The following is a 12,614-nucleotide window of genomic DNA, read 5'->3' on the forward strand; positions in this document are numbered from 1 at the left end:
GTAAGAAATAAAGAAAAGAAGTAGAATACATAGTTATTTCATTGTGTGGCCTGTATTTTTCTTCAGGACTATATGTAGTTTTGCCCTTGACATCTCAAAAGAAGACAGAATTAAGAAAGATAGAGATGTATATCTTGTATTCCACATAATAAGAAAAGAAATAGAGTAGAACTCTCATGAAAAAAATACAGAGCAGGAACATGGTTGAAGTCTGTGGCACAGAGCCAAAAAGAGAATAAATACTGTTGTTCTTTTTTTTTTTCTCCTACGATGAGAGTTAAAGGCACCAAATGAAGTTGTCAAATGGCAGAATAAAAAAGAAGGTAGTAGTTTTTCACACTACATGTAGGCATATTCCCATAGGAGGTTGTGGATGCAAAAAACTTAGTTGTGTTTGGAAGACTTCTGGACAAAATCCTGGATGAAAACACATTAAGGATTATTTTTAACACAAAAATACTATGTCTTGTTCGTGAAGACCCTGAGCTATAAGTCTTCTGGAAGAATTCAATCTGGGAAGCATCACTGCCTTGATTCTAAACTCCCTTGTAAGCTTCTGTCATGGGTCATTCTTGAAGACAGGGTAATAGGCCAGATCAATCACTGCTGTGGTCAATTTTAAATTCATATCAAAACCAGCTGGCTAGGTGGACAAGAAATGAGGAAGAAACCAAGTCAGAATTTGCATCTCAAATACAGAGTGTTAATCTTGAAAGCAAAATAGTCTTACTTGCAGCAGTGAACAGGTTCACTCATGCCCAGTCTCAGAGCTTTCAAAGCCAATCCTGTCATTTAGTATTTCTGAATAGTTTTCAGTTGTCTTGTTCTAATTTATTAGAGGTGTAGAGTAGTTTAGATTGGAAGGGACCTCTGGAGATCATGTGGTCCAGCTCCATGGACTAAATTAGCAGGACTAATTTAGATTAGGTTGCTCAGGACTTTATCCAGTCAAGTTCTGAGTTTGTCTGAGGAGGGAGATTCAACAACCTTTCTGAGCAACTCATTCCAACCACATTGTGGGGTTTTTTCTCCCAAATATCTGATTGAAATGTCTCGTGTAGCAACTTACATCATCCTTTCATGGTGTGCTTGCAAGAACAGCCTTCTTCTCTAAGCCCTTACATTGGGCAGCTGAAGATAGCAATAAGATTCCTGCTGTGTCACTCCATTAGCCTGCTCTTCTTCAAACTCAACAAATCCAATCCAGCCTAACAATTTGACTATATAATTGTCTTACTGCACACCCTTTGAGCCCTGGTTCGACCTGTGCCAGTATGTAAACTGTCTTTCTTGCCCTGGAGAGCCCAAAGCTGGACACAGTACTCCAGATTCAGTCTCAGAAATCACTTCCTTTAATGTATGGCTAGACTCCTCGACGTATGAGCTAGGCTCATGTTAATCTAGCCCAAGATGTGATAAGCGTTCCTTGTCACAAGGGTGCTCTGCTCATTCATGCTCAATTTGTCTGCACTGACGCCAGGTCCTTTTCTGCAAAGCTGCTCATTATCCAGTGTGCCCTCAGGTCCGATTTGTGGTCATGCTGACTCAGGTGCAAGACTTTGCCTTTGCCTTTGATTTTGCTGAACTTCATGAGGTTTCTACTGCCCATAGCTCTAGTCTGTCAAGCTCACTCTGTAGAGCAGCCTTGCCACCCAGCGTATTGACTGCTCCCCCCACAGCTTAGTATTTGTGAACTTGCTGACTGCAAACTCTATTCCATTCTTCAGGATATTAATGAAATTGTTAAACAGTATTGGCCCCAGGACTGACCCATGAGGGATGCCACTAGTAACCAGCTGCCAGCTGAACTTTGTCCCTTTGATCGTAGCACGTAGATGCATGGATAATATTTCACTTCCACAGATTTTGACACTAGAGTCAGGGATCTGGGAGGCCTGAGAGCAGACCTCACTGGTAAAGACCAAATCAAGGCAGCATTGAGTAGTTTCAGCTTTTGCATGTCCTTTGTCACTAAGTTCCCTGCCTCCTTGAACAACAGGCCCACAGTTTCCTTAGTCATCTTTTCACTGCTGATTTACTTAAAGTAGCCCTTCTCGTTGCCCTTCACATCCCTTGCTATCTTCAATTTCAGCTGAACTTTGTCTTTGCTTGCTTCATTCCTACGTGCTTGGCAATGTCTTAGTGTCCCTTCGCAGAGCTATCTCTGCTTCAACCTTCTGCACACTTCCTTTTTGAGTATGAGATTAGTCAGGAGCTCCCTGTTCAGACAGCCTGGTGTTCTGCCACATCTGCTTGACTTTCTACAGAGTAGAGTGCATCTTTCCTGTGCTTTGAAGAAAATAGTCTTAAAGATCAAGCAACTGTTGTGGGGCACACTTATCCCTTTGGGGCAGTTTCAGATCCCTGAACATGCTGAAAACTGCTGTCCTAAAGTCCAAGATTTTTATTCTGCTATTCATCTTGCTTACTTCTCTTGGGGTCTTAAACTCCACCATCTCATGGGCTCTGTAGCAAAGGCTGCCATCAAGTCTCTACCCCTGACTGTTTTTTCCTTATTTGTAAATAATAGGCTATGTACTCAGATGTCATCACACACACATATATATGTATATGAACAAAGTATTCTTATGGGTAATCTATAAACCACTAAGGAGCTTACACATTGTTAATAATCAGTAACTATCAAGTAGTCCAACAGCTGTATGAGCAATTTGATTTTATGGTCCTACTTCCCTAGCCATACTCCTAATTCATTGGTGTTCAAGCAGATATAAGCACTTTGCAATGTAGCATCTCCTTCTGTTTTTTTTGGTCCTATCATGCAACAAATAACAGTATTTAGAAATTAACTCAACAGTTAACTCAAGTGCAGTTATTACTTGTGGTACTTGAGAATTATTTAATCTTACAGGCTAGTCAAAGCCATAGTGTTCTGATCTATTGCTCACAAAAGTCATGCTTTGAGTGGGAGGTCACCTAGATCACTTCCAGAGGTCCTTTCCCACCATTGTTTCTCAGATTCTGTTATTGAGACTTTTTATTTTAAGGAATTCTGTTACCAGTTATGACCTTGCCATAAGATGAGTCACAATTCATGTAAATTCTGACATAAGTCTTATAAAATACGGGGCAACCCCTTAAAGATAAAGTGCTGTATAGAATATGCAACTCTTAAAATCCTCATTTTCTGAAATTTTCAAATTGTTGAAACAATTAAATTGAAACTAGTTTCAATACTCAAGTTCTTAGCTGACTATTAAATAAAAGTTAGAAAGACAGCATTGTAGTACAGAATTAACATACTGTAAACCTAGTTTTGCTCAACTCCCTTCTCCTAAAGTATATATTGTGTAGTTTTGAGATAGCTGCAACATATACTTTCATGTGGTGTTCTAAATCAGATTAGCCTCAATATGAGAGGGTGTGGTTATGACATTGAAGGTTTTATATTTATTTGACATTTTGATGGATAAACACTTCAAAAGTTAAGCATCCAAATGCACACTAAGTAAAAAATTGCTGTGTTTCTTTTCAGAGGCACTATTCAAAAGTCTCATTATTTTACATCAATATCTAGAAATTGACTTAGCTTCCTGACTTTAGACACCTACCTTAGGACATATTTGACCTATTTATTTTCTGTAATTTATTCATTACTGTGTGCTCAATACGCATATGCTCTGAAAAGCTAGATCTTTGTCGTTCAGTTATATGGTGCTTTGATTTTATAGGTATGCTACCATGTCTAAAACCACGCGCAAGGTTTCAGCTCTTCGAACTTTCAGAGTACTGAGGACTTTGAAAGCTATTTCAGTAATACCAGGTAAGGAACAAGATGTCTTACTGATTTTCTCTCTGCTTCAGCAGTATGGTATTTCTAATTCCCCTCCTTTTCTTGTCTTCAGTTTTCTGGTCACTTTTTGTGATGATTCACGGGATCCCAAGGTGTGACTGTTTAGCAGTCTGCAGTAACTCTCAGCAGTATCCTAACAGAATATTTTTTTATCATCTTTCCTCAAAGTTATTTTGACACAGGCAGATTTTTGTATTTTCTGCTTTTTCTAATCCCATCACTAATTTTCAATTTTACTTAGCCCAGTGCCTTTGTCTTTTTACTTTTGTCTTTCCTGAGCAGCACACCCTATTCAATATGTTGTCTTAACATAATGTGGCTATACCAACATATTTCTGGTTTCATGTTATACTTCATTAGCTTAATCTTCTATGGTTTATTTCCCAAAATGCTGAGTTCAATATTTCAGAGTTTCATTTTTTTGTTTACTGACCACAACCACTATCTGGAGTGAGCATAATACTTTCAACAGGGTTTTGCATATGCTGTTCAGATATTCAATATTTAGTTGTGCCATGAATTAGGACACCAAAGTATGGATTTCAGAATTTAACTGCAAAAACTCAATTGAAAATCTATAAATGGCTATATATCCCATTGTCATAATATATATTAACTTTACCATTTCTATGTAATTACAAATAATTTTTTGATTTTGTTATGGAATTATAACAGGCATTAAACATAGGAAGTGTTTAGTTTTTAATGTCAAAACTGCCCATCAATACTTTGGCTTTGATATTCAGCATGGAGAACAGAGATTAAACGTAATTTTACTTTTTTCTTATGAAAGACTTCTAGAAAAATCCCAGATATCACTCTCTGCCTATGTCATATTTCAAATTCAGTTATTCTGCCAGAATATTGGTCTTAAGTTTACATATAACCCATTTTCACGGAATCACAGAATGGTTGAGGTTGGAAGGGACCTCTGGAGGTCACCTGGTCCAAGCCTCCTGCTCAAGCAGGACTGCCTGGAGCTGGTTGCCCAAAACCATGTCTGGAGAGCTGTTGAATATCTCCAAGGATGGAGACTCCGCAGCCTCCCTGGACAACCTGTGCTAGTGCTCAGTCACCATCACAGTAGAAAAGTGTTTCCTGATGTTCGGATGGACCCTCCTATGTTTCAGTTTGTGCCCATTGTCTCTGGTCCTGTCACTGGGCACCGCTGAGAAGAGCCTGGCTCTGTCCTCTTTGTACCCTCCCTTCAGGTATTCGTATACATTGATGAGATCCCCCCTGAGCCTTCCCTTCTCCAGGCCGAACAGTCCCAGCTCGTTTTTTCTCAGCCTTTCCTTATGGGAGAGGTGCTCCAGTCCCTTCATCGTCTTTGTGGCCCTTTGCTGGATCTCGCCAGTATGTTCATGTCTGTCTGGTACTGGGAAGCCCAGAACTGGACCCAGTACTCTGGATGTGGCCCCACCAGTGCTGAGTAGAGGGGAATGATCTCCTCCCTCGACCTGCTGGCCATGCTTTGCCTTAGGGAGCCCGGGGTACCATTCACCTCATTTGTCCCAAGGCAACATTGCTGGCTCATGTTTGACTTGGAGTCCACCAGGACCCCAGGTCCTTTTCGGCCAAGCTGTGTTCCAGCTGGGTGGTCCCCAACATATATTTGTTCCCTTCCCAGTGTCATAAATGTTCTTTTGTTTTTAAACTGGTGACATCTGTAAGGCATTATCTTTTAAGGCAGAATTCCCTGAGGTCAGCAAAAGTTATCCTTTATTGTAATGTGTATCTGGCACAACGTGAAGTACTTGTTTAACGTTAATCAAGCACAGAAATCTGTCCATATTCATTAAAGTTCATAAGAGTTTGTTTAGATGCCATCTTAATTTAGAATTTTCAAGTTGGCAAAATCAGTGTTGGAAGGAAGTAAAAGCCAAATAAGTCATGATTAGGAAATTTAAGTAAAAATACTTTACTCATTCCTATGCTTTATTTTACCTCATTTAATACTCTGAGGTTACAAAACCATTTACGCTGATTGTTTTTAACATACTTGCAACTGTTGTATATTGTCATATGGGAATGCTACTGCATTCCTCTTCTCATTTTGCTTATTGAATCTTATTTTTCTAGGTCTGAAAGTCATCGTAAATTCACTTGTTGAATCTGTTAAGAAACTTACTGATGTGTTGATCTTGACCGTTTTTTGCTTGAGTGTATTTGCTCTAATAGGCCTCCAGCTTTTTATGGGCAATTTGACATCCAAATGTGTCCTCAATAATACTATATACAATGACACGCTATGTAAGGATGCCAAGATATATATACCAAATGATGAAGGTAAATGTTATTCTTTTCTCCCTTTACATAATCTCTGTATCTTCCTATGTATGTCTTGTTTTTTTCACAGAGATGTTAAAATACAGTTGCATGTATTTCTCACAAGAAGGTATTTCCTTCCATTTGCACAAGTAGTAATACGAAGTCTCTTGGACAGCTGAATGTGAGATTAGTGAATCTTGGATTTGGAGGAAGATTAGCAGTCTGTGGGATAGAAGGGACTGAGTTTTCTGTAAGCATTTGCTTCTTTACCTATGCACGTTGCATGAGGATCCTAATTTTAGGGGTACGGTACTACACAGACAATTATTTTTTCCATCACTTTATCTATATCATTCAGGGATTTTGCCTACTTCTTGCAGAGATTCTTATTTTTACCAGAGATCAGACAACATTGTGAGTTGTGTAGTTACTCTTTTTTTTTTTTTAAATTGCCATAGGGATGGATCTGCTGAGAAACAGCCCTATATGCCCTTTGTTGTGAAAGGAGTCTTTCACAGAGATTTCGTCCATCAGGGTATTTTTTAAAGTGCAGTATGAGTTTTAAAGTGCAGTATTACTGTCAGAGTGCTGTAGGAACTGACAACTTCTGATTTTATGATTCTTTCATATTTTTTTTTTATTAGATATCTGCTACAGAATGAATAAATCTTCTGAAATATTGCTCTGTGGGTTCAGTTCAGAGCCCAAGTAAGTGAACAAAACAGTTTTAGTGCTTTGTTATTTTTTCCCCTAGATGTACTGTGGATTTATTTTTGGCCTAAAGGAATGGTGATGATTTTTCAGGAGGGTGGAATATGTGTGTGGGTTATTATATTAAAAACCAGATATTTCACATCAGAAAAAGAATGAAGTAAAGTACTAGGATGCGAGCAATTATATATGTGCTTTGTTGCTAAGCACTGGTAATATAATGGTAATGTAGAATGATATAAAGGAGGAGGGGAACAGATCAGTAAAGAGTTGTGAGATATTAATAAATTCTCCTCTCCTCATCTCGGTGAATTATTTAAAAGGAAATATGTTTCAATTTTTTCCCCTCTCTATGTATTTGTTTGCATATGTACTACATCAGTGGAGAGTTTCTGTCTAGTCAGAAACTAGACAGAACTAGAGTTTCTGTCTAGTTTCTTTAACTAGATAAATGGCTTTCTAGGATTGTCTGATATAAATCAGCCCTTCTGGCAGAATTATATTGGGGAATAATGAAACAGACTTTCAGACAAACTGAGCAAATCTATATTTGATGTTGTATACTGGATGCTTTCAGGTACAATCTAATAATGCAAGTAAGTATTATTTAATATTTCTTTTGTGGTTAGCAAAGAGTGCCCAGAAAACTACACCTGCAAGGAGATTGGGAAGAATCCTGACTTTGGTTATACAAGTTTTGATCATTTTGGCTGGGCCTTCCTTTCTTTATTCCGTCTGATGACACAGGATTACTGGGAGCGTCTCTACAGACAGGTAGGTACTTTTATTAGCTGCTGGAATGACTTTAGACATGCAATTTAGAGCTTTATGTCCACTAGAAAAATCTGCACCGGTTTTAACATTACTGATACCAAATTTCTTTTAAAATCAACATAAATAGTAAGGAAGTAGCTTCAAGTGACTAAGTTGCAACACCTTCTGCAAGTGATATTGGATGGGAGCAATCCTGCTGTGAATGCTCATTGCTTTGTTGGAGGACACACTTGGGTCAGTGATTAATAGTTAAATGTTAATGTGTAACTACCAAAGGATTGGGGTATAGAGTAGATCCGGCTAGTGAGCTCACTGCTGCTGCAGGGGATATGAGGATTTGTTACATACTCTGTTTCTCTTCCTTTTAAGTCCTGACTCCTCACCAAACCTTTTGGCTCAACGTACACACTTTCATTTCAGATCATTTTTGACAACTGGTACTAAAAAAATTGGATCCTCTATGATTTGATTCAGAGGATAGAATGTAACTTTTAAATTCTGTTTTTTGACAAAAAAAGATACAAAAATTACATGTAGATGAATCCCTTACATCTATGCAGTGCCTTTGCTAGAAGGGAATTATCCTCTGCCTTGTTCTGTAACTTTCATATGGTCCACTTCAACTTTTTTCCAGCAACCTTTATTAACTGAGATTTTTTTTAAATTGATACATCTTCTTTTTGCCATTTGGAGGTCAACTGGTTTTTAGTTTTTAATGTCTCAGAGCTTAATTTTGAGCCATCTCCTCTCCTACCATTTAAAAAAATGTAAGAATAAGCAATCAGTCTAAATACTGCCTCTTATTCTCTAATTCTAGCATCTTTCATGATTGTTTAGATAATCCTAGCTTTCATCCTTATCACTGAGTTTTATTAATTTCTTCTGTAGTCACCTGTATATCTTTTTACAGCTGAAGTTGTCTTCTCATAACTTACACTCCGATGATCATTTGCCTGATTTGCTGGGAGATATTTCATTTAATTTTAAGAATGGATTTTGTTAATTCTTCTCTGCAGTACATGGCATCGTTATGAATGTTTGATGATCTGTTACATAAAAAGAAAATACTGTGTGATCACAGAGAAGTTTTTAAGAGCTGAAATTTATTAGCTTGAAGGCCAGGGGAACTCCTGACTAGATGTGTTTCTAGACCTTCTGTGTAACTTAGACCAGAGTTAGATTCTACTGTTGTTTAATGAAAACAGTGCAGTACGTTGACCTTTTGTATTGTATAGGAAAAGAAATTGTTTAAAGTTGATTGAAAATTCTGTTGTAAATGTTAGTTTGTTAAGAATTTATTACAACCTTTACCTTTTCCTCACAGACTATCCGTACATCTGGAAAGAACTACATTTTATTTTTTCTGGGTGTCATCTTTTTATGCTCATTTTATCTCTTCAATCTGATCTTGGCTGTAGTAACCATGGCATATGAAGAGCAAAATAGAGCTACTCTTGCTGAAATAGAGGCAAAGGAAAAATTACTTCAGGATGCCCAACAAATTCTAGAGAAAGAACAGGTTTGTAAATTATTATATCTAATATATAATGTGTGGTTCCTTTTGTTTTCTTCTGTTTGTGAATTAGGGAAATAAGGTTCTTAATAAAAAATGTGCTTCTTACAATACTTTTTCACACTTCATTTCTCTTTCTGTCTCTTTATAAATATACAGGTGTATGTATATATATAAATATATATAAACATTTCTGTGATACAAACAAACAGCATGAGTCCAAGTTAAATCATATTAAGTGTGGGGATTTGCAGACCTGGCATTGTATAGGAACGGTTTGCTGGCAAGCGTATAGCTTTTATGGTATTGCACAGGTGCCTGCGCTCTGTGGTTTGCCTCATTCTTGTACACTACCACTACTGCTGTGTACAAAAATCCATTTTTCTGGATATTCCTTCTTGCTGTTACTGCGTAGTCTGATGAAGGAAGTATGAGTGGATAAATTTGCTTCCATAAGAAAAGCTGTCATTTCTACAGTTCCCTGAGATTGGAAGTTCTGATGCTGATAGATTTCAGGATTGATTAAAAATGCAAGCTTTCTGAGAGCCACTGTGCTCAGCTATCTAAGGGGTGTCATGCCTTTTTTTGAGTGATTGCATGCAGAAGGTCTACCAGTTGACAAGAGCAGGAATGGCCAGGCTAATACCATTAGTTCCATATTAATGTAGAAGGACATCCAGAGACTGCATTAGTTTCTTTGCTGTTCGTTTGGAGAGCTAAGAGACACAGATCAGATTTCTACAGTGTTTCCTCTTGGCCCAGTATTGCCTAGATTCATTCATTCCTTGGCCTGTATAGGACCAGGGATCACCTTGTTGTTTTTATTCTATTTCTGAAAAGTGAAGCTCTGAGCTGAGGCAACAAAATAGATTGAAAATTATTGTTAAGACATATTTTATCTTCTAACTTTTTATAAAAGATACCTCTGATTTACTGCTAACAATTAGAAAAGTCCAACTTGTAAGAGGACATACAAATATTCTCTAGCAACTATCCAATTTCATTGTTAAGGTGAAAGGCATCACCAGTTTACCAAATTCCTCCTCTACAGATGTTGTCAGGCCTGTAATGTTTCTCTGTCTGAAATTCCAGCTTGCCAAGCTTTACTTAGGCTTTTCTTCCTTCTATTTTTCTTTCAACAGGATTAGTAGTTAAGAAAGGTTTAACATTTTAGTATTTAGTTTGAGCCCTTAGTCTTCTGTTGTCTTTGGGCTCAAGGTCCTTTCCAAAGCAAGAAAAGAAGAGTAAAAGGATACACCATAATATTCTGTAATTCAGGTAAAAAATACAATATCTAAAGTGGCAAGGACAAACTTTAATTACAGTAACTGATAAGTAACTCTGCTTTATCTTTCAGTATTGCAAATAGCATTTTGTACTCCTATCTTTTTATAGTAGTTGAATATTTGAAAGGTAGGAATTGTTAGTGCAAAGCATTCAGATAGCATAATAATTAAACTGTATATGATCCTAGCCCATGCATTGGCATTTGCCTTGTATTAATAGACAGACTTGCTGTTTCTTTTACAGATGTTGGCTGCAGGAGAAGCTAATAAGGCCTTACATGTCAGATCTGAAATGGCAGTTGCTGACTTGAAAAATTCAAAAGAAAAAGAAATGAAGAAAGAAAACCCTATTTTAAGACAAAACTTAGTTTTGGGTGATCATGGCAAAGAGGAAAACATATTTAATTCACAGCCTGATCACTGCCACAGGAAGCTTGTAAGTATTCAAAAGAGAAGATACATTCATTAGACTTGCATGTGATATGATAATTTGATGAGCAGAAAAGCTTTCTATTTGCAATTTCTCCCCCTCCCCCCCCTTTTTTTTCCCTTCCCCTTCTTGCATGTATTGGATTAACTTGTTTTTTAAAGCAATCTGAAAGTTAGATTTTGGGACCAGAGGGAGACAGCACTATATGGACTTGAAAGGAAAGTTTGATGTGGCTGAAAGTAGCATACTTATGACCATTATAACCCTCTACACTCGGCACCTCTGTTGTGCTACGTAGACAAACATATAATACCCTGTAAGTTTTAGAATTTCCCTAATAACCTTTCTTTTTTTGTACATACAGCTAGTTCTCTGGCCTAAATATTTAAGGTTAGTTTTAGTTCAGTATGAAGACTTCTCATGTTAGGGGTGTGATTCACTTGTCTAACTATAAACATCTGGTGCCATTTTAGATGTTCTTGGACAGGTTGGATATCCTGGATATCTTTGGCATCTGTGGCACATCTTCCAGCACTGTGTGAATATCTCAAATACATTATGACATCTCAAATGTTACTAAATTCCTAGATTTAGGCAACTGGATTGTGCTCCAGGTGTTTGTTTGCAGGTGTCTACATGTGATTTGCGTTCTAAACTCCCAGAGTTGAATGGAGATTTAATTTTTGGGGTCACAAATTGATACCTAGTGACACTAGAGGACTTACAGAGTGTCTTACTTGGCCTCCACCTACTCTGCAGAAGGGTACAGACATGATGTGTCATGCCTGCTTAGTTTGAGACTGTGGATGTCTCAGATACCAAATGTCTCAATAGACCATCTCAAATGGCTTCAGACACTTATGTTTAAGTGAATCAAACTTATCAAAATAATATGCATCAATTATAATGGGATTTTAGATGCATTGTGAAAATGGACAAATTAAATGTGGATGTCTGAATATTAGGCTGAATCCCACACATGCTATTTCACATCTTGATTACAGCAGTGACTTCTGTCTCCTCTGCTCGTCCCTACTTTCTAAATCCATTAAGAAACTGCTATTAAGACTTGCAATTTTGACTTTGCTGAATCTTGGGGGTTTTTCACAGCACCTTTGACACTGGCAAAATATCGTATATCTCATGGACAGTCCTTACTATCATGTTACCAATGGTCCAGCATCCATGTAGAGTATAGATTTGTTACCTTTTCAATGCTTAGTCCATGTGTGTGTCTTCATTTGGCATGACCAGTGCGTGTGTGACTGCACCTGGGGTATTGTGTTGAGTTTTGAGCTCTCCAGTAGAAGGATTATGTTGAGATATCACGCAAAACCAGTAGAGGCTGCCAAGGTGATTAAGGGGCTGTAGAACATGAGGTGTCAGGAAGCGTTGAGACATTGGGTTTGTTCAGCCTGAAGGAGAAAAGGGAAAGGGAAAAAACCTGATTATTGCTGCCTACTAATATATTACAGGAGCGTATAAAGAGGAAGGAGCCAAGATCATCTTACAGGTGCACAATGGAAAGTCAAGGGGAACAAGTTGCAACAAGAGAAATTCTGATTAGTTTTTAAGGGGAAAAAAAAATATCACTGTGACAGAGGATAAACATTAAAACAGGTCATCCGGAGAAATTTTTGGATCTTTGTTTTTGGAGATATTCAGAATGTAGCTGGAAAAGGCCCTACAGGTGAAGTTTGCCCTGCTTTGATCGGTGGAGTGGGAGGACTTCCAGAGGACCTTCCCAACTTTAATCTTTCTCTGGTTCTATGTAGACCTCCACATTTAGATGCCAATATTTAGATATTTTAATCT

General features: G+C 37.7%; 1 protein-coding gene across 1 annotated transcript in view; it reads left to right on the plus strand.

Annotated features, from left to right (window-relative positions):
• LOC142028592 (sodium channel protein type 5 subunit alpha-like) overlaps positions 1-12,614 on the plus strand; it is a 56,310-nt gene that overhangs the window by 12,894 nt on the left and 30,802 nt on the right. Inside the window, exons 6-11 of the mRNA XM_075022438.1 lie at positions 3,693-3,784; positions 5,897-6,103; positions 6,730-6,793; positions 7,426-7,570; positions 8,895-9,089; positions 10,614-10,805. Of these exons, the coding sequence (XP_074878539.1) occupies positions 3,693-3,784; positions 5,897-6,103; positions 6,730-6,793; positions 7,426-7,570; positions 8,895-9,089; positions 10,614-10,805 (895 nt within the window). The remainder of the gene's footprint in view (positions 1-3,692; positions 3,785-5,896; positions 6,104-6,729; positions 6,794-7,425; positions 7,571-8,894; positions 9,090-10,613; positions 10,806-12,614) is intronic.

This window comes from Buteo buteo, chromosome 2 (assembly GCF_964188355.1).
Source record: "Buteo buteo chromosome 2, bButBut1.hap1.1, whole genome shotgun sequence".
Taxonomy (NCBI): domain Eukaryota; kingdom Metazoa; phylum Chordata; class Aves; order Accipitriformes; family Accipitridae; genus Buteo; species Buteo buteo.